This window comes from Staurois parvus, unplaced genomic scaffold (assembly GCF_062004578.1).
Source record: "Staurois parvus isolate SC_StPar_1 unplaced genomic scaffold, SC_StPar_1.0 ptg000267l, whole genome shotgun sequence".
NCBI lineage: Eukaryota > Metazoa > Chordata > Amphibia > Anura > Ranidae > Staurois > Staurois parvus.
In genome coordinates, this window is record NW_028318063.1 from 6281344 (window position 1) to 6308208 (window position 26865).

General features: G+C 42.5%; 1 protein-coding gene across 1 annotated transcript in view; it reads left to right on the forward strand.

The window, feature by feature from the left end:
• The window catches only part of LOC149459263 (matrix metalloproteinase-18-like), a 281041-nt gene that overhangs the window by 93020 nt on the left and 161156 nt on the right, over window positions 1-26865 (forward strand). Inside the window, exon 2 of the mRNA XM_089681507.1 lies at window positions 11281-11431. Coding sequence (XP_089537633.1) covers window positions 11281-11431 — 151 coding nt within the window. The remainder of the gene's footprint in view (window positions 1-11280; window positions 11432-26865) is intronic.

Sequence of the window (26865 nt, forward strand, 5' to 3'; positions counted from 1 at the left end):
AGGTACACAAGGACCCGGTACACCCTCCAGGCCGACCCATAATTAGTGGGATAGGGTCATTACTATCTAGGATTGGGGAATATATCGACTTCCACCTGCAACCATTGGTTGCTGGGACTCCTTCATACCTTAGAGACACCAAGCAGGTCCTGAATGAAGTTGACACAATAAGCATATCATCTGGTATGTTTCTGGTTACAGCAGACGTCAGTTCTTTATACACCAGCATCAATCATACAGATGGCATGGAGGCTACTGATTTTTATTTAACAAATTACAGCCACTTATCGGGAACACAGAGGCACTTTATTCTGGACCTGTTACATTTTGCCATGCACCATAATTATTTTTGGTACAACCAGACTTTCTACCTGCAGATTAAGGGTGTCGCAATGGGGGCAAAGTTTGCCCCCAGCCTTGCCAATCTCTTCATGTCTAGATGGGAGGAGGATGTCATCTATGCCAGAGATTGGCCTGAACTGGTTTTGTACAAGCGATATATTGATGACATCCTCCTCCTCTGGAATGGAGAGGAAAGTGCACTTAACAACTTTTTCACGACATTGAATAATAACACCTTAAATATTCACCTGACCTATACTTACAGTCGACACCAGATCGATTTTTTGGACCTTACACTTAAGAAAGATAATGGGAGGATAGTAACTGAGTCCTTCTTTAAGGTATCCGACCGTAACAGCTATATCCCTGTGAGTAGCTGTCACCATCCAAATTGGCTTAGTAACATACCGAAGGGACAATTCACTCGGATTAGACGAAATTGCACGGATCTAGGGACGTATTGGTCTCAAACTAATATCCTCAAAAACAGGTTCCTTGAGAAAGGATATAAAGAACTTGAGCTTGATGAGTCCTTGGCAAAGGTTGCGGGCCTGGACAGAAAGGAGATGCTTTTACATAAACCACAAAGAAAAAATGAGAAAATATGTCCCTTTGTAACAACGTTCTCAGTGCAGTATAAACAGGTAGGAAAACTTATAAAGAAGAACTGGGATATTTTGAAGATGGACCCTGTCCTTTCACAAATATTACCCAACAAGCCTGAGATTATGTTTAGGAGGGCTTCAGCTATGAGAAATCGTATTGCACCAAATGTTGTGAATCCCCCTGTAAAAACTTCTTTCTTCGGGGATATAAAGGGATTTTACCCGTGTAACAGATGTATTATATGCAGGTGTGACAATACCCGTAAAAGGAAAATTGACGGGTTTGTCTCAACATCAACCGGGAAATCCTATGGTATCAAGCAATGTATAACGTGCAATAGCAAATTTGTTGTCTACCTCCTCAGTTGCCCCTGTAACAAGCAGTATGTGGGGCGGACAACCAGGCGCCTGCGGGACCGTCTACGGGAGCACGTGGCCAATATTAGAAAAGGCTACAAGGACCACTCACTATCCAATCACTTCAGACTGTTTCATAATAGTGACCCCACCTCTTTAAAGTTTGTGGGTATAGAGGTGGTGTCACCGCATTGGAGGGGACTTCATAAGACCAGGACAGTCTCGCAGGCGGAGACCCGTTGGGTCTACGAATTACGCACTCTTTTCCCTCATGGACACAATGTGGAGGTGGATATCAATTGCTTCATTGCTAATAGCTAGGACTTAGGTACCTCTCCCATTATTCCAGGAAATAGTGCGGTACAGGTTTTATCCGTGTAGGGTATTTCTGACGGTTTAGATAATTTTATGGCTTATTATTTCTGGCAGACCAGTGTATGTCTTTATGTAGCACCAAAATGGGTCTTTCTGGTCTTGGGTAACACAGAGAGCTACAATATGGTGTAACGGGATATATATATATATCTCTTCGCATTTTAGGACCATCAGTCCGTATTAATTAACTTTTTTACATTAGCCCTTAGTATGGGATTATAGGGCACCAGGATGGTATGACTCAATTTGGGTATCCCAACTCAATAGGGGTGCATCCTTTTATATGCATTTTTTAATGAATTTTTAATGTGTGTTTTAAATGTACATTTCTCATGGTTGATAATTATTTGTATATCTTTATCTATGGGTAACCGATGATTGCCCTATGCCATGGATATTATTAATATTATAAATAGGGGTGCTGGCGCTTATAGCACCTTATTGGTGCGTTTTCATATACTTTGTATTGGAACAAGGGACTCTAAGTTAGGTCTCTTTGTTGGTGGAGGGGATATCCATATACCTCTTTAATAGGGCTTAAGTATGGGCCTGTTTCCCCTTTTTTGGGCAGCAGCTGGTAATTTGTACTATCTCTCCCTATTTTTTGGCAGCAGCTGTTCATCTGTATGAGCTTGCTGATGATCCATGGCAATATGGCGGCGATCGGGCGGCGCATGCGCAGTTCGATACTGCACAGCCGCGATCCACGGCAAAATGGCGGCTATTCGCGCATGCGCAGTACCGCTTTTCGGACTTTGGACGATAGAGCGGGATTTTCGCGCATGCGCGAACCGCGTTTAAATAGGAAGTCTTGCTGTCACACTGCTAGTGGCGTCCATCCTCTGATGAAGTGCATTTGGCACGAAAGGCCTCAGGAGGAGCCATTAGCAAGTGTGACTTCCTGACCACTGAGACCACGAGGAGGTCCAGTGGTCTCCAATCTATACCACTGCCGGGTTAGTACCTATTTTTTCATTCTTACCTGTCCGCTTACTGGCTAATAGTGTATGTATGTGTATGTGACCCTGGCTTTATGAGTGTTGCTACAATAAAGTTTTGAACCTACCACACTATTGGCGTTCCCCTTTTTTCCTTGACTCTCCTATTGGAGGGTTGCAGATCTACACCTTCGATTTTGGGGTGCCTGGAGTCACGAGGGGGATCCCTGCCTATTATTTGGGGCGAGAGGGTCTCTGGATCTGGAGGTATTACTACACCCAAGGTTGATGTCAGTACTTGAGAGGGAGGATCCATATGTGTTCTGGAGCTGCATGCTTGGCTGGTCCTCTGGATAAGATTACACACAGGCGCATTTAAAATGTGCGGTCGGTGAGTGCGCATTTCTATCGTTTTCCAGTCACCTAATGAGGAAAAGGCCTGCACATATTTGATTTTATCGTAACTAAAGACTTGAATTATTTTATATCAAATTACATTACAGCGCTGCACTATATATATATATACTATATGAATGAGTGGGTTGTTCATGTGGCTGGAGCCACCTGTTACAGTATGGGGACACAGCAGCTGTATGAACACAGGTTTTAATCTGACAGGTGTGAAGGCGTGGGGAAGTGGCCCTGAATGCTCACTGTGTTCAGGGCTGTACACCTTCACCCATATGCTTGTCAAATTAGGACCTGCAGCATTTCCATAATGTAACATAGGTTGCCTGCAAACAGCGAAAGCCACAAAAACAAACCACTGATTCCCACTCTACAGGCCACAGCACCCATGTGAATGAGCCCCAAGACCTCAATTACACACACAGATTTATTAGTACAGTTTTTTATCATTTAGATTTAACAGGAATATGGTTGGGACTATGTCCATTAATAAAGTTTTTAGTGTATATTTACCATAAATATAAGTTGGATATTTTATCTGGCGGTGGGGGGCTGTCAGGTATGCTGTACGGGGCCCCGTGATATCTAACAGTGGCCCTGGGTGTATGCTTGTGTCTGTGCCATCTGTATAGTTAGGCAGAACAATAACTTCTATGGAATACCCTGAACCTCTGCTATGTACCTCAATGTACAGTGGGGATTGAAAGTTTGGGCACCCCAGCTAAAAATTTGTATTAATGTGCATAAAGAAGCCAAGGAAAGATGGAAAAATCTCCAAAAGGCATCAAATTACAGATTAGACATTCTTATAATATGTCAACAAAAGTTGGATTTTATTTCCATCATTTACACTTTCAAAATAACAGAAAACAAAAAAATGGCGTCTGCAAAAGTTTGGGCACCCTGCAGAATTTATAGCATGCACTGCCCCCTTTGCCCCCAAATTGTGGATTTGGCAATGGCGAATATATATGTTTGCAGCTCTATTGTGTATTTGGCATTGGTGAATGTATGTTTGCAGCTCTACTGTATATATGACATTGGTCAATATATGTTTGCCAGTAAAGGCTCAAAGTCAACATAAATTGGGGGCCTAATTTATTACTGTTAAGAGGATTGTAGAAAAAGAATAGCTATCTGCACATTGAACACGACCTATTCATTGGTACATAACATTGTCTTGTGATGCAATAGGGAGCTTTTGGTTTGTTAGTTTGGACATACTTGCATATGTGCACTCTAACAAGCTAGATTTGGGCATATTATATAGCTTGCAAAATATAAGTGTTAGGGGTGCTAGTATATTTAACTTGAACATGAAATAACCCCCACCCCAAAAAAATATACATAGTCCAAACGTTTATTGATCAAATACATATTCCACATTTATTTGGACAGCAGCAACAAGTAGGTAGTCAATTTCTTGGACAATAAATACTAGCTACTGTACACTCAATTTCTTGTAGTTTACCTTTCAAAAACAAAAATCTCCCTTCAGGATCTGTCTTTCTGTCCTCCAACTCAAACTTAATATTCTTTGCAAACCCTATTGCTACTCCCTTTGCTCTCTTAATCGGGGAATCCGCGTAGTACCATGTTGGATAATGTCTAGAGTTCAACTTAACATTTGACCCTATCTTGAAATGTGTCTCCTGCAAAAACACCACTGATGATACTCTGTGTTGTAACTCTTTAAGTAACCTAAATCTTTTCCCAGGAAAATTCAACCCATTTACAGTCAGGTCCATAAATATTGGGACATCGACACAATTCTAACATTTTTGGCTCTATACACCACCACAATGGATTTGAAATGAAACGAACAAGATGTGCTTTAACTGCAGACTGGCAGCTTTAATTTGAGGGTATTTACATCAAAATCAGGTGAATGGTGTAGGAATTACAACAGTTTGCATATGTGCCTGCCACTTGTTAAGGGACCAAAAGTAATGGGACAGTTGGCTTCTCAGCTGTTCCATGGCCAAGTGTGTGTTATTCCCTCATTATCCCAATTACAATGAGCAGATAAAAGGTCCAGAGTTCATTTCAAGTGTGCTATTTGCATTTGGAATCTGTTGCTGTCAACTCTCAAGATGAGATCCAAAGAGCTGTCACTATCAGTGAAGCAAGCCATCATTAGGCGGAAAAAGCAAAACAAACCCATCAGGGAGATAGCAAAAACATTAGGCGTGGCCAAAACAACTGTTTGGAACATTCTTAAAAAGAAGGAACGCACCGGAGAGTTCAGCAACACCAAAAGACCCGGAAGACCATGGAGAACAACTGTGGTGGATGACCGAAGAATTCTTTCCCTGGTGAAGAAAACACCCTTCACAACAGTTGGCCAGATCAAGAACACTCTCCAGGAGGTAGGTGTATGTGTGTCAAAGTCAACAATCAAGAGAAGACTTCACCAGAGTGAATACCCCCGTCCAGGGAGATCATACAACTTCATTGCCATGGTTGGGACAACGCTAGCGCTGTGAGGCAGCAATGCTAACCACTTATCCATTGAGCTGTGACACTAATCCAGCCTGTATTTCTGTGGTGTGAATCAACCCTAAGTCCCTGGGCAAGGTCAATGTAGCTAGCCAGATATCTCAAATGTGACACAAATGTTGTACTATGTTGCCAATTCAGATGTATGTTGGTTCTATGTATCCCAATACAAAGGACTGCAATACTAATACAGATGTACCTCGGTTTACGAACGCCTCGGTTAACGTGATTTTTGGTTTACGAATGAAAATCCATTGAAAATAATGCCTCGGGTTACACAATTGTTAATAACTTTTTTCTCAATACAAAGTGTATGTCGGCGCTGATTTTTAAATGCAAATGCCAGCCTTTTTTTTTTCTTCACTATAGTTCACAAGCTGATCTATCACTTTCCCCGAAGTTACAGAAAACTTTGTATCTTATAATAAACTAAAAGTAAACATTGTTTCCTCTAGGGATAAAAACTCAAAGAAAACTTCCTCTTTTAGCTGGGGGAAGTGGCAGATGAATTTCTGAGCTATAGTGAAGAAAAAAAAAGAGAGAATTAAATTTAAAAACTGGCACCATAATAAATAAAAAAAGGCGGGTGGTCCCCCCTTCCCATCCACACCAAGCCCTTCGGGTCTGGTATGGATTTAGAGGGGAACTTCCATGCCAAAATTTTAAAAAAAAATGGCGTGGGCTCCCCCCAAAATCCATACCAGACCCTTATCCGAGCATGCAGTCTGGCAGGTCAGGAAAGGGGGGGGTGAGTGAGTGCCCCCCCCCTCCTGAACCATACCAGGCCACATGCCCTCAACATGGGGGGGTGCTTTGGGGCAGGGAGGGCTCCCCCCAAAACCAAAGCATCTTGTCCCCATGTTGATGGGGACAATGGCCTCTTCCCCACAACCCTGGCCGGTGGTTGTGGGGGTCTGCGGGCAGAGGGCTTATCGAAATCTGGAAGCCCCCTTTAACAAGGGAGTCCCCAGATCCCGCCCCCCCTACGTGAATGAGTATGGGGTACATGGTACCGCTACTCATTCACAAAAAACAAAAAGTATAGTGTAAAAAAAGAAAGGACATGGTCTTTGACAAGTCCTTTATTAAAAGAAAAATCCAAAAGAATGTCCCCCGAAGTACATCCAATGTCAATCACGGTGTAAGCCGCCGCCGACCCGAAAAAAGAAAAAAAAACGGCCCTATGGTGTTGGCTGGATTGACAGCTCTTAAATATGTAAGGGGCGGGGCCACCCGGGGACATCACGCATGTGATGCCACCCCATGTGACATCAATGATGTCACATGGGGTGGGGTCACTTGGATACATACATATTTAAGAGCTGTCAACCCAGCCAACACCATAGGGCTGGATGCCATCATCTGGATGCCATCGCCTGGAACGGAAACTTTTTTTTTTTTGGGTCGGCGGCGGCTTACACTGTGATTGATGTTGGATTTACTTCGGGGGACATTCGTTTGGATTTTTCTTTTATTAAAGGACTTGTCAAAGACCGTGTCCTGTCTTTTTTTACACTACATCTTTTATTTCTTTGTCAATGAGTAGCGGTACCATGTACCCCATACTCATTCACGTGGGGGGGCAGGATCTGGGGGCCCCCTTGTTAAAGGGGGCTTCCAGATTCTGATAAGCTCCCTGCCCGCAGACCCCCACAACCACCGGCCAGGGTTGTGGGGAAGAGGCCCTTGTCCCCATCAACATGGGGACAAGGTGCTTTGGGGGGGAGCCTCCCCTGCCCCAAAGCACCCCCCATGTTGAGGGCATGTGGCCTGGTATGGTTCAGGGGGGGCGCTCGCTTGTCCCCCCCTTTCCTGACTTGCCGGGCTGCATGCTCGAATAAGGGTCTGGTATGGATTCGGGGGGACCCCACAGCATTTTTTTTTTATTTTGGCCTGGTGTTACCCCTTAAGATCCATACCAGACCCGAAGGGCTTGGTATGGATGGGAGGGGGGACCCCACGTCGTTTAAAATTATTTTTAATTGCCGACCTTGTCAGCTGTCATATAATATATTATCTAGACCTTTGAAATATGTAAAACTATTACAGAAATAATTATAAAGGATAAGAAACAAAAACAGAATCAATAGAACTAAGGAAATCAAATTAGAATACATAAATATATGCCTAGCTACAAATAGTGCTGTTTGTTAAACACAGTAGATGCGATCAAGTGCCGTCTGTCAGAGGACTCCACAAAGAAATTTACTATTAAACAGCGTCTACAAGGAAAGCGCCCACGGCAGACGGCTAAAATGTGTTCTGCACATACGCATTTATATTCGTGCATAGACGCTGTAAAAGCGTCTAGTTCTTGACTGTCATGAATTCCTTTAAAAAACTATTTTTTACACATTTAACATTTTTTTAAATGTAAGATATTGTTTAACCGCCTCCCGCCCGCCATATAAGGTAATGACAGGCGCAAGGCGGTTCTCCTGTTCCGGGAGGACGTCATATGACGTTCTCCCACTCTAACCGCGCATGCGCGACTCTGGGAATGCGCAGCATGGCGATCGGCAGTGTGCTGTGTTCCTCGGACACAGCGGATCACCGATCAACGGAAAGAGACGAAGATGTCGGCTCGGTCATGTGATCAGCTGTGTCCAATCACAGCTGATCACATGTAAATAGGGAAATGCCTGTTATCGGCATTTCTATCCTCACGAGCTGTCACACTGACAGCTCAAGAGGAGAGCCGGTAATCGGCATCCCTCAGAGGGGACATGGGCACTGATCATCAGGTGCCCATCAATGCCAGCTGTCAGTGCTCATCAATGCCACCTGCCAGTGCCCATCAGTGCCTCATCAATGCCACATATCAGTGCCCATCTGAGCTGCCTTTCAGTGTCATCTATCAGTACCACCTATCAGTGCCAGTCAGTGCCGCCTCTGTGCCAGTCAGTGCCGTCTATCAGTGTGCATCAGTGCCCATCAGTGCCGCCTAACAGTGCAGTCAGTGCCACCTAACAGTGCCAGTCAGTGCCGCCTATCAGTGCCAGTCAGTGCCACCTATCAGTGCCATATATGAGTGCTGCCTTTCAGTGCCCATCAGTGGCACCTACTAGTGCCTCCTCATCAGTGCCCATCAGTGCAGCCTATCAGTGTCCATCACTGCAGCCTCATTAGCGCACATCAGTGAAGGAAAAAAATCACATATTTACAAAATTTTATAACAAAAACTAAGAAAAAAAAGTGTTTTTTTCAAAATTTTCAGTTGTTTTTGGTTTGGTTAGCAAAAAATAAAAAACCCAGAGGTGATTAAATACCACCAAAAAGAAAGCTCTATCTGTCTAAAAAAAATGATAAAAATTTCATATGGCTACAGTGTTGCATGACCACGCAATTGTCATTCAAAGTGTGACAGCACTGAAAGCTGAAAACTGGCCTGGGCAGGAAGGGGATATAAGTGTCCTGTAGGCTAGTGGTTAAAGTTAAGTCTCGATATTTGTGAAAGCAAATTTCAATGTGAACATGTCTCTGCAGTGATTTTCCGTTGTGTTATATGTGCTTCTTAGCACGTCTGCTTTCTTAGACTGATTCCTGGATTGTGCCTAGTTCGTAAATTTGATTTCACGTCTACTTGTTAGACGCTTTCTTTAGTAAATGTCTTTGCCGTCTAAAAGTAGACGGTCGCTATTGAATAGTAGACGTTAGCCCACGGAAATGCACTTAGGAACATTAGTAAATCAGGGCCAGTGGGTCAAAATATAAGGTATATGCAAGAAAGCTGAAGACATGGGTTGCCTATGGACCATCACCAATCCTTAAGCCTGACAGACATGGGCTTCCTGTAGTCATTTTGCTTCTTTGATGTGTATTAATACAGTACCAGAAATATTTACACAGCTACACCTTTCCTCATATCTAAACTGTATTCTGTTTAAAATACACGTTCGTTCAAAAGTCTATGAGTACATGTCCTTTTTATTTCCATTGTATGAACTGCAATCTCTTTGATACTAATAAAGTATATTTGCCCTTATTCTCTTTTGCATATCATTTGCTTGTATATGTATATCCTTGAAAAATGATTAAAAGAGATTAAACATAAAAAATAGGATATATAGTGAAAAAGGTAATGTTATATTTAAAAACTTCATTAGCAGGCAAGAGGTGAACCAGGGAAGGCACAGTATAAAAAAGTTAAACTTCAGTGACCTTAAATTCTGGTTTTGAAAAAATTCTATTCAGGTATTTATTGTGATCATAGAATGTACCTTCTATTGCTCACAGCCTCCTCTATCTCCAAATTCCTTTTTTGCTGCTGTGATCCAACATGCTGTTAGAGGGTGGCTACATTCAGTCCCTGTGATCCCACTGTATGCGCCACTCTTGCTTGTTCCCAAAATGGATTACAAGGTTGCGAACCTGCTTGTTTCCCAAAATGTACTAGGAACTTTTGACTATGGGATATGTAGTGTGCTTAGAGCAGTGCACATGATGGTAACTAAAGTGCACTGCTCATTCCAAACAAAAAGAAGTGAGGAGGGAAAAGGGAGGTTCAGGAGCTCACAGAGGACATTACAGGGAGACAAAAAACAGAGAATTATTTTTGGAGAATAAGGATATCATTTAGTGTCACATTAAGGATTGTCTAAAGAAACTCTAAAGTAAGGTCAGTAACAAAATTAATTGATTTATTAAGATCAATTAATTTTGCTACTGACCTTATTCCTAGATCTAGGTTGCTAAAAAGGTTTAGGTAAATTTAATTGCTTAGCGCCTCTGTAATCATTGGAGCGGTGTGTGACTATTTTGGTTTTTCTAGGTCTCACTGGCTGCAGGCTCAACTGCTGTGGATTCTAGAATGTAGTGGGTTGGAAGAGGCAGACCCTTGGTCTGAATATTTATGTAGCCCCAGGCAATCCCTGGGGGGTGGGGGTGATGTGCAGTAGGTGGCTGAGGAATGCTTAAATAGTCTTGGCCTGAAGATGCAGGGCTCTTTCCCAGGAGCGCAGAGCAGCAGACGTTTGCAGACGTTCATTGAGGTCCCAGCTCAGGGGGGGCTGGGAGGCCTATTTCCTGAGAATAACTGTAGCCATACCAAGGGATTTCACTGAGGATCTTGTCTGGGAATTCATGGTAGAAGTGTCTGGCTGATATTGGACTAAGGCATCCAAGCATCCAGAGATATTGTGAGTACAGGCCTGAGTGTAGAATCCTAGTGACTGTCCACTGCTACTATCCATTTGAGCATTGGTTCCAGTGTTAGCTTTGATTGGGACATTCCCCCTTTTTGGGGTCCCAGTGTTGCTCACTCTCCTAGTGTCTGCTAAAGGGGACTATCCTAAGAAGTTTAGATAAAGCAGAACATCCTCTGAATATTGGACCATGTTCTAGAGTATTCCACAGCTCCCTGCACCCCAAACAAGTTTAACTTGAAATAAAGCATCAAAAGACACCCAAGTCTGATCACTGAGCTATGAGATTGTCTGTGCTGCTGTTTACCTGGTTGTTTCTACACCAAAGTCTTCTCACTTTGGTATAGAAAAAGCCAGGCAAACAGCAGCACAGACAATGTTACAGCTCAGTGATCAGACTTGGGGTGTTTTTTGAGGAACCTGTGACAAACTAGTAGGCCTTTCAGGGGGCTAGCACTCAATGCAAAAGGAAAAGAAAAAAAAACAATCACAAAAGTGTCAGTCTTGTTCAGCTATCAGTAAAAAATGTAAAACAATACAGCTTGACATATTTCTATTGTTTTGAACCTGGTTCTTACTCATTTGACTAGTTTGCACATTTCTTTCCACCAGGAATATCTGATAGAGTTTGGATATCTTCCTGATGAAAACTTCACTGACTATGCTGTTCCTGACACACCATTTATTTCAGAACATCAACTTCCTGAAGAGTTTATTAGTGGTCTGGAATGGTTTCAGAGACAAAATGGACTGAAAGTAACAGGTAAAATAACTAACTTGTGTTTTATAGCTTTATAAATAAAAGTGCTATTGCAAATTTCCAAAAGTCAAATTTCCAGAAAAAGTATATCTGAAGGCTCCTGTGTGGCATTCTAAACAGTCCACTATGTGAGACAAGAGTTAAAATCTAATCCCACTGTACTGCATACAGGCAAAGCCTACATGAGGGACAATGCTGCTCTGAATTTAGTAATATGTGTAGCAGCGTTGTTCCCCCATCACTGGAAGCTGCATGAGGTGACCTTCACTGGTAGGATAAACAAGTATTTAGGGGACTTTACATGGAGACTAAGGGAAAATGTTAAATGCGGTTGCACAAACAAATAACTGCTGCTACACATTTTCTTATCAAGAAGCCATAGTTCTGCTTTAAGCATCCAACAGTATATCCTTATTCCTATGTTAAATTAAAAGTGCTTTTTCTCTGCTAAAGGATTCGCGAGTAGTAAACTGTGCCCAATAGAGCATCATCATTTCTACCACACAAAATGATCTCTCTTGAATATCCTACTACCAGCACACACCTCACTTTCCAGCCGTGAGATGGCTTATCCAGTACACAGAGAGCTTTCTAGCAAGCTCTCCCAACAACAGTGTGATAATGACCTTTAGGCACTGGCAGTATGGCACCCTCTGACGCACCAAGGCTGAAGGAAAGGTTGTTTATTCAGGTTTTAAGCCCAGCATAGCAAACAACCATGACAAAAATAACAATCAATGGCAAACAGGATATTATCAAAATCACTTATAATGGGTTCCCATAACTTGGTTTGGGGGGGAGGGGGCAAAGTCTTTACCTCCCAGGCCCTTACTAAACTGGGTGCCCTAAACATAGGATGTGCACAAGTAGAGGTTTTAAGTCTTAGCTCCTCCTTATTACCTTCCCACTGGCCTTGCAGTGTCTCTCCTATATCTATAACAAATAACCAAGAAATTGTGCGAGCAACCACACAGGATATTACAAACAATAATTCAATGGAGAAGCAGCTAACATCTACACATACCCATATCACTGTGCCAAAATATAAAATAAAAATAATAATGCCACACTTCTCAAAACCCCATGTACCTTACATATACATTAATAAATACAAACAACAACACAATACATAACAATGATTCAAAGTTAGTGAGTCCTCAATATTGTGATTGAGATATGATTAATGGTATGAAATCCTCTTCTCAAACTTATATCCGTATTCCTATGAAAATAAAGGGACACAGGCGAATCATGACCAAGCATTACATGTAAGGTCAAAATATCCAGGTGAGAGTGTGATGGATGTCCTTGACTAAAACAAGAGTACAATTGTGGGGTTTGGTGAAGAAGTACTCATTTTTGGAACATGAAGATTTGCATGTTTCCGTAGGAATACAGATATAGGTTTGAGAAGAGGATTTCACAACATTAATCATATCTCAATCACAATATTGAGGACTCATGAACTTTGAATCACTGTTATGTATGTGTTGTTGCTTGTATTTACTCTTCTATATCTCTGCTCATGGCCACAAAGGCCGGTCATGGCAGGGGAGAGGGAGTAATGGCAGCAGATCAGCAATGTGGGCTTCTCTGTCAAAGCCCCTAGTCACAGACACGATTTGCTAGGCTACATCCCTTTTGGAGAAATGTATTCTCCACCTACAACAGTATGTGGACACCAAATACTCCAGCTTCCCCCAAAGGTAGTTGCCCTGTCAATGATATGATCAATAAAGGCATCCTAAAAAACACTGCCTCTTAGCATCCGGGTTGGCAATCCCACAACACTGGAAATCTACCCATCCACCCCATCTTGAGGAATGGATACAGATGCTAAACAACATAATTACCATAGAGACTGAATCTAACCCAAACAACCCGTGGAGGCCTTCTGAACCTGGTCCTGCTGACTAATTCATATGGACTCAGGAAACTTGAGTCTGTCACTCATGTACAACGGGTTTATTTTACCTGCTTTACTTGCTTGCTATGATCTACAAACCTTCTCCCTGATGAACCAATGCTCTATGTTGTGTCTGGTTAGGTATGCCTTTCTCTCAAATAAATAAAAGCTCTATATTGTCTCTGGTTAGATACAATATTATGCATTTCAGTGTTATGACCACTGCATCCTGAGTATCCCTGATCCAACCTTCCTCTTCCCACTCCCTCTTGTTTGTTACTGCTTTACCTTGCATAACTTTGTACTGACATTATAAACATGAAACGTTGGAATAAAGAGACATGTGAACAGAACTTATAATGTAATAAAATATAATTAGGATGATAAAAAAAAAGTTTATAAACTAAGTGTGAAATCTAAAGACAACCTGTTGTTCAGACCCAACAGAACTCAAGCTTTAAACTTTACAATTTATGAGGCTTGTGTCTTAGGCAAGATCATCCTTTAATCATCAGCTCTACATTAAGGTAAAACCCTTTCAGAGACCTGAATTTATCGAGACACATTGTAATGTTCATCCAACAAACACTATAACAAGCTATTAAGTAGACGACATTGTTTGAATTACAGTTAATGTGTTGTTTGAAAGGGTAATTCGTTCCTGAAACCACTGAAATTACTATCCTTTAATCATCTGGGGATAACATTTGTAGATCTCTGAAAAGATGGGGGGATAATTAATTGCCCCAAGTGGGTACTCTTCCAAACCAATTCAACCAGAGTACCCCCGCCTCCCATATCATAATTTTTTGCAACAATGTTCAATTCTATATTAAGTGCTACATCATCAGTGAAATTATGTTGTGCTCTCACAAATTCTCCCACACATATGACTTTAATTGTATGTAAAGTGTGACAGCTGTTGGCTCTCAATGCGGTTTTACCTATGTATTTCTTTCTAAATGTTTCTGTACCAACACTTTAGGTATCCAGATTGCCTCTGAAAGTAATATTCAAATAGTCAATAACATCAAATAAGAATTATATGTAAATTCAAATTATATAGGTAACAAAATCCCTCACCTGTTTTGATGTTCCCTGTCATAACTACAAGATAGTCAAGATAACAAGTATACCACAAAATTTGCTATAGGATTTCTACCTGCAATGATGTGGAGCTCCTCCCATCATTCCATATAACCATGGCAATTGATCAGGAGAACTTAGCTCCCACTGAAGCTTTGCATCCTTGCACTTGCATGGATGCAGAGCTTTGATGAGAGCTAAGAAAACCCCATCAAACATAAAAAACAGAAGGTCAACAAAAATTCAACAGCCAAAAAAAAAAAAAAAAAAAAAGATCTCTTTCTGCAGTATATGAATAGCAACAAGACAAATGATGTTGTGATGTCACTAAAGTCAATTGATCTGGAATCAAGAAGTTAAAGACACTGGTGTTTTATAAAGTTCTTCATTTGATATAGAACCATTTTTTGTGATCTAGATATAACCAGGAAGATGGTGTACCAGATGTTGTAAAAAGGAGTCAACCCTATCTCTCCAACAAGCTCATGCCCACCATAGTGTAACAACATTTTCAGAGATCTGGCAGACATATGCACCTTGAGAAAATTATGAAACATTGGGGTAACTCCCATCCTTTTGACAAATATCACATTTTAAAAAACACGGTAGTAGTATTTTATTCTAGCCTTCTGTATGCTGCATCCTGGTTAAGCTGACTCAGGGCCTCATTCTGCAGTAATCTCATCTACATGATTATTTTTCTTACATTATGTATTATTATTATTATTATTGTTATATGGACCTGAACTCTATTAGATGATTTCAGAATTTAAATGAGCTCCTGAAATTGACCAATACCTGCACTTCTTGCTTGAATGGGATAAAAATAGCTCTCCTCTCTTTTCAGAGACCTACTAGTAATTCTCTGTGCTGTATATTTGTAAAGTTCTGTACATTACCCTTTTAAGAAAATGTTATGGCATTCCTGCTTTAAGAGCTTTAAGTAATAGTAGGAGGAGTTAGTGAAGGAAGTTTGTGTGATTAATAAAGCTGTTGACCTGCTGTCTGTACATCTGAGCCAGTTAGCAACACCCTGCAGATTTACAGGATTAGGGACCAACTTACTGATAAGACTATAAACCCTAAATTTACGGAGAGCCTACTTATGGAGCCAGTAACACCTTCTGTGCACAGAGCTGTGGGTTTGGGGTGCCACATGTAAATTGCTGTACAGGAGGCCAGTAATATGCTGGGCCTCATAAAGGGTAATTAAGCTCTTATTCAAGTAAAAACAACCTGAATGACAGCACACCAAAAACACACATTGTGTTAAAAGTAGAGGTATGGAGCCATGAAGCTGTGGGAGGCCTTAAGGGAGGCATGAAGCTGTGCAGTGCACAAGTCAAGAAATGCAGTTGCTGTAACAAACTAAACCATTTTGCTAAATGTTGTTCCACCCCAAATTCATAACTAAAGAAGGCGGATCAGAATTTTTATGACATGACGGTCTGTGCAAGAGAGAAAGAGTAAAGGATTTATAAGGTACCAGAAAGAGACAAAGTGCCTATAGTATAATAAACAATTTTATTTAAACAGTCATAAAATAGAACATAATGGAGCCTGATATAACTAGATTCAAAAATAATAAAAAACTGCACCACTGTGCTCATAGCCCCCCACATTGCCCATCTATTATACTGAATAATGAGAACACCATCTTCTAAATGTCCATTTATAGCATAACCATAACACTATTGGAGAAAGATGAACAATCGACTCTACACATTTTGTTGGTTTCCAACTTCTTTAGGACTTAATGGGGGGCAAACAATCTAAAGTTTACGATACAAAAAGAAAAGACATGATAAAAACCATCCATATTCAATCATTTAGAGATCAGCTCTTACAAGGCGGGAACAGGAGGAGATGCTACCAGGGACCACAGGAAAACACTATCCCAAAAGTCTATGTATAAAGGAAGTTTAATCAGCCCCAAATAGTTCACTGGAAATAAGCCACCGGTAGAGTATATTACAACCTTTCAGAGTCTTCCAACAACGTCAAAACTGGAGCCCCATTGTCATCCTGCAGGCATTTGTGATCCCACACATAGCACGGCAATAATCAGTTTTAAAAATGGCTCATGAAGGTCAGCTAGGTGTGGTACGAATAAAACAGTTTTTCTGAAAAGCAGTAGGGTGCCCTTGTATGGACAACCTAATAGAAGCTTTAGTTTGCAATTAGGCAAAAATCAGAAAAACACAGCTGCTCCATTACAAGTTATGTACAGTATACCCCAAAAGGCCTGTGGAATATAGTTCAATTAGATATACACTATGTGGTGAATATACAGTAGCAATGAGAAATCAAAGACAGTGAGGTTGATTTAATAAAGGCAAATAGTCTGTGCCTTGCAAGTGCAGTTGTTCTAGATCTAAGTGTAAGCTATGGAATGAGGGGGAGCTCTGCTGATTTCTATCATCCAATCATTAGCAAGATAAAATGCTGAATTTTCAGTACACAGTATGTTTGCGTTTAATTAATCAAAGTGTTTGCTAGCTTACGATTTTTACTCCAAATGGCCAGAGCTGGATACAGAAAATGTCATGACCACTAATGTCATCACTGCCTTGAAAGGATTGTTTTCAAGGTGGGGACTACCACTGGAAATCATTTCTGACAATGGTCAGAAAAAACAATTTATTTCAAAAGAGTTTGACATTTTCCCTAAATCAAAGGCAATAAATCACATTTTCCTGATGGCTCCATGTCAGCACAGTATAGGCCCCCCTCCCCCATACTCATAAATTTGAGCCCACTTACAGCCTCAGCATTCTTCTTTTTTCCTCCTATGTGCACGACCTAGGCGTTGCTCCTCTATCTGGCTGGTCTAAAGGGCTGGTTGTCTGTTCATGTGTGTTGGTTTAGGCTGAACGCGGTCCCTGTGTACCAGCTAAATGACCCATAATCCAGGGAGCCCAGCTGCTGATCCTCGGGGCGGATTTTATCATGACTAACAGCCTTGTCTGGGGTCCACTTGGTCCATGTGAAGTGGGCAACGGTGTCAGCAGAGTCTCCACTAGGCACGTACGTGCAGTGCCAGTGTTTACAGTTGGACGGTGGAGGTTGGGTGAGCTAAATTAAAAAATGTTTTTATCCAAATTAATGCTGAATTGCTAAGTATTGCGGTGTCTTGCTCCCTGCAGCCGCTGTGTATATCCTGAGCTCCCCCACAGGTAGTACTCTGCATAACAGGTGCACAAAGTATTACTTTGTCTGTTCACACATGACATTAACCCATTGGTGGCTTCTCACAGAGGTGGCTCTTTAATTAGGAAAATTAGGCGGTCACCTCATGGCCACATAAATGGTCTAACGCAGTGTTTTTCAACCAGACATCCATTGTGATCTACCTGTCAGTCGCAGGCAGCTGACAGGTAGATTGCATGGAAACACGTGCAGGGAAGCTGCTGGCATACTATTGGCTGTAGTGTGCTTTTTCCCGCAGGTCCCTCCTCCCTTCCTAACCATCTTGGTTGCTTGATTTGACATCATCTGGAATGGACAGGATAGGAGAAGGGGGGGGGGGAGGGGCCGGCGGGAACAGTGTGCCACTGAAGGACTGTTGAAAGCCACCTGTGAAGCTGGGTAGAAGAAGGAAGCCAGTACAGTAGTGTGCCCAGCTGTGTCCCCCACACTGTGCATAGCAGTCTGTCCCATACAATGTGCCCTGTCCCATGGAGAGTGCTCTGTGCCATTTAATGTGCTCTGTGCCCTGTCCCATGTAATGTGCCTGACTAATAGAATTATAGAATAGTCCAGCAAATATATAGATGAATATAAAAAATTGAGGTGACTTGGGTATCCGTGTGGTAGTGGTAATGAAATGCGCACTCACCGGACGTGCATATTAAATGCGCCTTATGTGTGATTATCCTGATGCTAGGAAATAGGTGGTCCTCCCTCTATGGGGTTCGAGGTAGGTGGTCCTCTTCCTCAAAGGGGTCCTCCTGTGTAAACCTGATGGATGCTGTCCCTCCGAATAGTCTGGGTAGTGGGTGGTATTCCTTCCTTAGAGTGGATCTGTGGGCTAGAACACTCCCCCAGGGGGTGACAAAAACACTCCCATAGTGTAGTATGTTGTGAAGGCTTTTATTATTAAAGATACATCAGGGTACATCTGGGTAAATTAGGTTGCAGAATAAAAAAATCGTTGCAGACAGTAGTCTGAAAAAGCACTGACCAGCACCAGCTGGTCAGTGCTTTTTCAGACTACTGTCTGCAACGATTTTTTTATTCTGCAACCTAATTTACCCAGATGTACCCTGATGTATCTTTAATAATAAAAGCCTTCCATACCAATGTTAACATGGCCAATGTTACATACCAATGTTAAAATGGCCGCCGGAGCTCCACGTTGCCCTGTGCTTTGCCCCATGTAATGTGCCCTGTCCCATGCTACGTGCCTTGTGCTTTGCCCCATGTAATGTGCCCTGTCCCATGCTATGTGTCCTCTGCTTTGTCCCATGTAATGTGCTCTGTCCCATATAATGTGCCCTGTCCCATGCTATGTGCTCTGTCTTACGTAATGTGCTCTGTTCCCTGTCCCATGTAATGTTTGCTGTCTCATGTAATGTGCCTTGTTACAAGTAATGCACTACAGTATGCCCCATATAATGTGCCCTGTGTCTCTGTCCCATGCAGTGTGCCCTTTTCCATGCTATATGCCCTGTGCTTTGTCCCATGTAATGTGCCCTGTCCCACGCTATCCGCTTTGTCCCATGTAATGTGCTCTGTTCCCTGTCCCATGTAATGTTTCCTGTCTCATGTAACACACTACAGTATGTCCCATGTAATGTGCCCTTTCCCATGTAATTTGCCCTGTGTCTCTGTCCCATGTAATGTGCCCTGTGATTTGTCCCATGTAGTGTGCCCTTTCCCATGCTATATGCCCTGTAGTTTGCCCCATGTAATGTGCCCTGTCCCATGCTATGTGCTCTGTCCCATGTAATATGCCCTGGGCCCCGTCCCATGTAATGTGCTCTGTCCCATGTAATGTGCTCTGTACTATGTAATGTGCACGGTTATAATTATTGCACTACAGTATATCCTATGTAATGTGCCCTGTCCCATGTAATGTGCCCTGATCCCCGTCCCGTGTAATGTGCTCTGTCCCAATGTAATGTAATCTGTGCCCTGTACCATGTAATGTGCTCTGTGCCCTTTCCCATGTAATGTTCCCTGTCTCATGTAATGTGCCCTGTGCCATGTCATGTGCTCTATGCCCTGTCCCATGCAATGTGCCTTGTTCCATGTAATGTGCTCTGTCTCATGTAATGTGCTCTGTGTCCTGTCCCATGTAAAGTGCCCTGTTTCATGTTATGTGCTTCTTCCCATGTAATGTGCCCTTTCGCATGTAATGTGCTCTGTCCCATGTAATGTTCCCTGTCCCATGTAATGTGCCCTGTGCTTTGTCCAATGTAATGTGCCCTGTCCCAAGTAATGTGCCCTGCCCCAAGTAAAGTGCCCTGTCCCATGTAATGTGCCCTGTCCCATGTAATGTGCTGTTTCCTGTCGCACATAATGTGCCCTGTTACAAGTAATGCACTACAGTATGTCTCATGTAATGTACCCTGTCCCATGTAATGCGCCATGTGTTTCTGTCCCATGTAATGTTCTCTTTCCAATGCTATGTGCCCTGTCCCCTGTAATATTCCCTGTGCCCTGTTCCATGTAATATTCCCTGTCCCATGTAATGTGCCCTGCCTCCAAGTAATGTTCCCTGCCCTCATGTAATGTGTCCTGCCTCCATGTAATTTGCCCTGCTCTTGTGTAATGTGGCCTGCTCCCACATAATGTGCCTTGCCTTCATGTAATGTGCCATACTCCGACTTAATGTGCCTTGCCCCGTGTAACATGCCCCGCCTCCACGTAAACTGCCCTGCTCTTGTGTAATGTGTCCTATTCCCACATAATGTGCCCTGCTTCCCCCTCATGTAGTGTTCCCTCCTTGTACCCCTGTACCCTGCCCTGTTGCTCCCCCCCCACCCCCCCCCACACACACACACACACACACACACTGTTTATCCCAAGTTGGACTGAGAATGGAGTATTTCTACAGAAAAAGAAAGGACAAGTTTCACATGAAATAGGTACGTTTTCATATTCATCATTTTATTTAATGCTGCTTCTAAAAATTGCTATTAACAGCTCGCTGATGATTCCAATGTTCCATTTGCTATAGATGTGAACATTATTTCAGGGCTTCTCTGAGATTTCTAACTTTTTGACTGGGGTTCCTCAAAGACAAAGGTTGAGAAACACTGGCCTAAAGCATTACCCCAGTTTTGAGGGACAGTGGACCTTAACGCTGCTGTGCTCAGGCAGTGTTAAGAGCCCTGTGACACTCACCTCTTGCGTAACCCTTCTGGAGCTCCGCCTGTCAGTCAATGGGGAGTGACTTTGCATCTGCGCACGTCACCCCTCTCATCCACAGGACAGCGTTATCAGTGCGGCAGATGAGGGGTTAGTAGAGCCCCAGCAGTGCAGCAGTTGGCATCTCATATCTTGACCTGCGGTTAGTATGTACTGTTAGGCGTGAGATGCAGCAAACCTGTAATTGACTTCAGTTTTTCATCATGCCCTCCTCCCTGGCAGGGCAAGGTTTGATTTATTAACCACCTGGTGAAATCTCAGGGCTGTGGTTGAAAGTTGTAGTATCAACCTCCCTCTAACAGTAGTTAACCCTTTTGGGTTTACTAAGCAAGCTATTTTCAACTGCATTGAATCGTTTTTTTAACTGCTTTGTTAAGCGGCAGGTAAAACCCTGGCAATGAGCAGTCTCAGTATTTTCCCAGGCAAAACAGCTCCGTCAGGCTCTTCAAAAAAAAAGAGATGCAAATGAACATGATTTTATGAATTTTGCTTTGTTCAAGCAACCAGAGATGAGGATGATGACACCTAACAGGTTGTCACATTCATTAAACAAGTGGCCAATACACTCAAAAGGAGTGTTTCCACTCACCCTGTGAAAGGATTATATGATCTGGCAATGAGCATGGCCTTCCCAGGCAAAACAGACTTTCAGACTCTATAAAGAGGAAGATGCAAATGAGAATGACTGTATCCTGCTGGTTCAAGCAGCCAGGGATAGAGATGATGACACCTAACAGGATTTCACATTCAATAAACACATTGTCAGTACACTCTAAAGGAGTGGTTCCTACTACCAGGTGAAGCAGCCCTCTTCAAAGCTTCCAAAGAGGATGACGCAGATGGACATGACTGCATAAATACTACTTTGTTCAAGCAACCAAATGATAAAGATGACGACACTTAACATGTTGTCACATGAGGCTAGTAAAGGAATGTTTCCACCCACCCCGTATTCAATCAATGAGCAGTCTCCTAGCCTTCCAGGTAAACAATTCTCTTCAGATTCTTCCAAAAAGAAGGTACAGATGTGCTTGACTGTATGAGCCCTGCTGCTCCAAGCAGCCAGGGATAAAGATGTCGACACCTAACAGGTTGTCACATTCATTGAATACGTGGTCAATACATGTGTGGAAGGAGTTGCTTCCACTCACCCTGTGAAGGGGTCATATATTCTGCCAATGAGCAGTCTCAGAACCTTCTCAGGCAAATTAACCCTTGTCAGATTCTTCCAAAGAAGATATGGATAAACATGACTGTATGATTCCTGCTTTGTTCAAGCAAACAGTGATTAAGATTATAGAGACAAAGTTGTCACAATTGAGCATGTGGTCAAGACACTCTAAAGGAATTGCTGAATTCTGCAAGGGCCATATTGAAGATGAGGACAATTTTTGTACAGGTTTTTCATTCTTTCATTCTTCCTTTTGTAAGGTTGGTGAAATGCCTTACAAATGCCTGGTGGCCAGTTCCTGCAGAGCACTGCTTGATAATTCCCTTATGGTGACTGAATCAAGTGCTCATTCAGTTGTCACAGCAAGATGTCAAAATTATGCCCATTTGAACAGGAAGGTGGCCAGGGCTTGGAATCACCCCTTTGGGTGGTGTGTTCCTTATGGGATTTGCCAGATACATGACCTTACCATTAGAAGATGCTGTGACCTTCAAGGACATACTCGATCATTGCATTCCACTTGATCTTAGAAGTGAAGCCGAAATCAATAGTGGTCAGTTTGGCTTCCTGCTTCAAGATGAACATATGTTGATTTAAGGGAGATAAAAGTCCAAGAGTCAGTTTCCATACTCACACCAGAGTGGTTTGCTTCTGCATTTCTGGCTGGGAGTCCAGGAAAAACTGGTAAGCCAGCACATAATCCAAAAAGTCAGTGAAGAGCTCAATGTCAGGGTGCTTTCTGGTAATTTAGGTATTATGCCACCTATGCATGTCTTATGGGCACCTGGTGGCTCCTCTTTGGACATAGGTACAGCTTTGGTGATGGACGTGTGGTCCCTCAAGTCAAGCATTTCCAGTCATATTTGCGAGGTCTTTCATCCTTCACGTCTCAGCTCCTACTGTAGAATTCGCCTCACTTCAGCAGCTCAGGTAGGCTCACTTGAACGTATATGAAAAAAGGTTGGATCAAAGACTTTACAGGCACTAATGTCATTAAGACCACAAAGTTGTAAAAAAAAAATCAATTTTATTTTGAATTACTAATAAATAAAACACCATACATATAAGAATAGATAATTTGTAGCTTCATGAGACAATCAACACTTAACATATGATACTGCATCATTCAGATTGAGAGAGATATACAGTATATACACTGCTCAAAAAAATTAAAAAGGAACACTCTGATGGAAATGAAAATTATTAACCTACAGAGGATTGAATTTAAAGATACCCCGAAAATCTGTGAGAAAATGATGCAGCAGGCTAGTCCATTTTGCTGAAATTTCATTGCAGCAACTCAAAATGGTACTCAGTTTGTGTGGCCCCCACATGTTTGTATGCATACTTGACAATGTCGGGGCATGCTGCTAATGAGGCAATGGACGGTTTTCTGGAGTATTTCCTCCAAGATCTAGACCAGGGCATCACGGAGCTCCTGGACAGTCTGATGTGCAATCTGGGGGTGTTTCGTATGGACTGCAACATGGTATCCCAAAGGAGTTCTATTGGATTTAGGTCAGGCGAGCATGGGGGCCATTCAATGGTATCAATTCCTTCATCATCCAGGAACAGCCTGCATACTCTGGCCATATGAGGCCGGGCATTGTCGTGCACCAGAAGGAATCCAGGACCCACTGCACCAGTTTAGGGTCTGACAATGGGTCCAAGTATTTCATTCCAATACCTAATGGCTGTCAGGGTGCCATTGCCTAGCCTGTAGAGGTCTGTGCTTTCCTCCATGGATATGCCTTCCTAGACCAACACTAATCACCACCAAACTGTAACGATGTTACAGGCAGCATAACATTCTCCACGGCTTCTCCAGACCCTTTAACATCTGTCACATGTGCTCAGGGTGAACCTGCTCTTATCTGTAAAAAGCAGAGGGTGCCAGTGGTGGACCTGCCTATTCTGGTGTTCAATGGCAAATACCAATCGAGCTCTATGGTGCCAGGCAGTGAGCACAGGGCCCACTAGAGGATGTCAGGCCCTCAGGCAACCCTCATAAAGTCTGTTTCTGATTATTTGGTCAGAGACATTCCCACCAGTGGCCTGCTGGAGGTAGTTTTGTAGGGCTCCAGCAGTGCTTATCCTTTTCCTCCTTGCACAAAGAAGCAGATACCGGTCCTGCTGATGGGTTAAGTATCTTGATAATGGCATGTATTGATGTGCCATTCTAGAGAAGTTGGACTGCCTGTGCAACCTCTGTAGGGTCCAAGTATTGATGCATGCTACCAGTAGGGACACTGACTCTAGCCAAATGCAAAACTAGGGAGAAACAGTCAGAAAAGATGAGTAGAGAAAAAATGTTAGTGGCCTCCACCTGTAAAACCATTCCTGTTTTGGGGATTATGTCATTGCTGCCCATCTAGTGCACCTGTTGATAATTTCATTACCACCAAAGCAGCTGAAACTGATTAACAACCCCCTCTGCTACTTAACTGACCAGATCAATACCCCAGGAGTTTAATTGACTTGATGATATCTTCTGATTAAAAAAAGTGTTCCTTTAATTTTTTTGAGCAGTGTATATTGTCAGGGCTGGGCTCCTGCTATTTAACAAGTAGCTTTTCTTTCAGTGCTCAGAAACTGCTCAGCAGTCGGTTAATTACCAGCCACTCATTGTCTCCACAGTAACTCATCTGGATACCATTAACTGCCTCATTAGTCCAGCCTACAGCCAGCCCTTTTTTCTATTTTAACAGCTTGACTCATTTCCTCTTTACCCTTACGTGGTGTATGATCTCCAGTGTGTTCCTGCCTGTGTTCCTGTGTACAATTCGGTCTGGCTGACTTCTCTTCTGATTCCTGTTCCTGATTTTTAGCTTCCGACTACGCTGACTTCTGGTTTCCTGACCCAGGCTTGTCTGATTACCTGCTCTGGCATCCAAATCCTGGCTTCTGTTCTGACTATGTTCCTGAACTGTTATTTTTGCTATTTCGTGAAAGGTGTGAATTTAACTGCACTTTCTGTCTCCACCTGATTTATGGATCCTGACATGTATTTAGGCATTATTTGGTGAAGATCTTTTGGCCAATGTGGTTAACTATATACAAAGGCAGTGACATTGGTTTAATAGTTTAATACCATAAAGGTTTCTTCCTTTGCTCTATGACTGTTGTTTTTTTAGGCAATCTTTCTTTCAGCTACATGGATCTGCCCTCAGCATGATATCCTCCATGAACAAATAGTTAATGTAGGCGTTCACTATGCTGCTTCTTTTTCCAAATTTGATTTGAGGTCCTGCTTTGGTATATATATATATAAATATTCCTTTTTAGTACCACGAGTTTCCATCTGTGCAGATACTTCTGCAGCTTCCATTTGTCTCAATGTCCCCTGTAGCTTCCTATGGAAACTGGGTTCTGCAGGGATGAATGGTTTTGCAAGTCATTTATTGTTATTATCAATTGTATATAATATATTGTTTGTGATATAGATTTGTTATATGGTATTTATGTACATTTTTATTTCTCTAAAATTTCTTCTGCATCATATCCCCCTGAAGAAAATTCTCAAAGAATTGGATTGAATTGGGTCTTTATATTTGAGGGGAATATATGTATCTCTCTCTATCTGAATGATGCCATGTCAAATGTTAAGTGTTGATTGTCTCATGATGCTACTAATTATCTATTCTTACATGTATGGCATTTTATCTATTTTTTAATAATTCAAAATAAAGTTTTTACAACTTTATGGTCCTAATGACATTGGTACCTGTAAAGTCCTACTCTCTTTGCTCCAACCTTTTTTCATATATTGATTCTAGGGATGTGGTGCCCTTTCCATCCTAGTGGATATTAACCGGGGAATAAATCTCCTTCCTTAAGCTCAGTTGAACTCTTGCCCCCTTTCAAATTGGGTTTCTGGACCAGTGGCAGTCAGATGACCTAGCTCAGAAGATATGGATTACGCCCTGTATGAACGTGAGCCTAAACTTGTGGTTCGAGAAGCGGAATCTTCTGCAATGTAATTCTTTTCTGATGATCTAGTGGCTGGTGGTGCAGTCAGACACCAACAGAGTAGTTGGGAAGCTCTATTTCAGGAGCAAGTGTTAACGACCGTTTTCAAGGGTCCAAGATGGTGTCCAACATCCTGCAATTGCGAGCAGCATTTATGGCTCTCCTAGCCTCCAGTCACCTCATCTGGGGTGAATCTGTCCTGGTGAAGTTAGACAGCACAACTGTGGCCTACATCTGGAAACTCTGATTCTAGAGTCGGACCAAGTCAATCTTCTGCGGCTATCTTCAGCCTATGTGTCCAGTCAGAAGAATTTTCAGGCAGACCTATTTGTCTAGGACAATCCTGGACAACAATGAATGGTCCAGACTGCTGCAATTCTTTTGAGAACTAGTGGAGCTTGGTAATTTCTTCCAGAAGTAGACCTGTTCACATCCCAAGTCAACACCAAGTTGCAGAAGTTCTATTCCAGGGTCCAGCCTCTGCAGGCAAGTGGGGTGGAGGTGTTGACTGCAGAGTAGATCTCCAAGACAGCTTATGTTTTCCTGCCACTCGCTCTGTTTCTCAGCTACATGCTGAGGCTGTGGCGGGGTAAGGTGACAGTTCTGGTGGTGATCCCAGATTGGCCGAAGGAGCCTTGGTACCCTCTGCTCCTCATAATTAGTGTCAAGGATCCACTCCCTCTGCCGGTAAGATTGAATCTTCCCCAAAGTCCCATTCGTCCAGCACCCGACAGGTTCAAGCTGATGGCTTGGGTCTTGAAAGGCAGAAGCTAATAGATCTTGGGTGCTCTGTAAAGGTTGTGAATATTCTTATAAAGCAAGGACGGACAGCACTAACAGTGCCTACAGTAGGATATAGCATAAATTCACAGTATTTCTGCTGATCAAGGTTTTAAACTGGGCTCTTCACAAGTTTGTCACGTTCCAAAG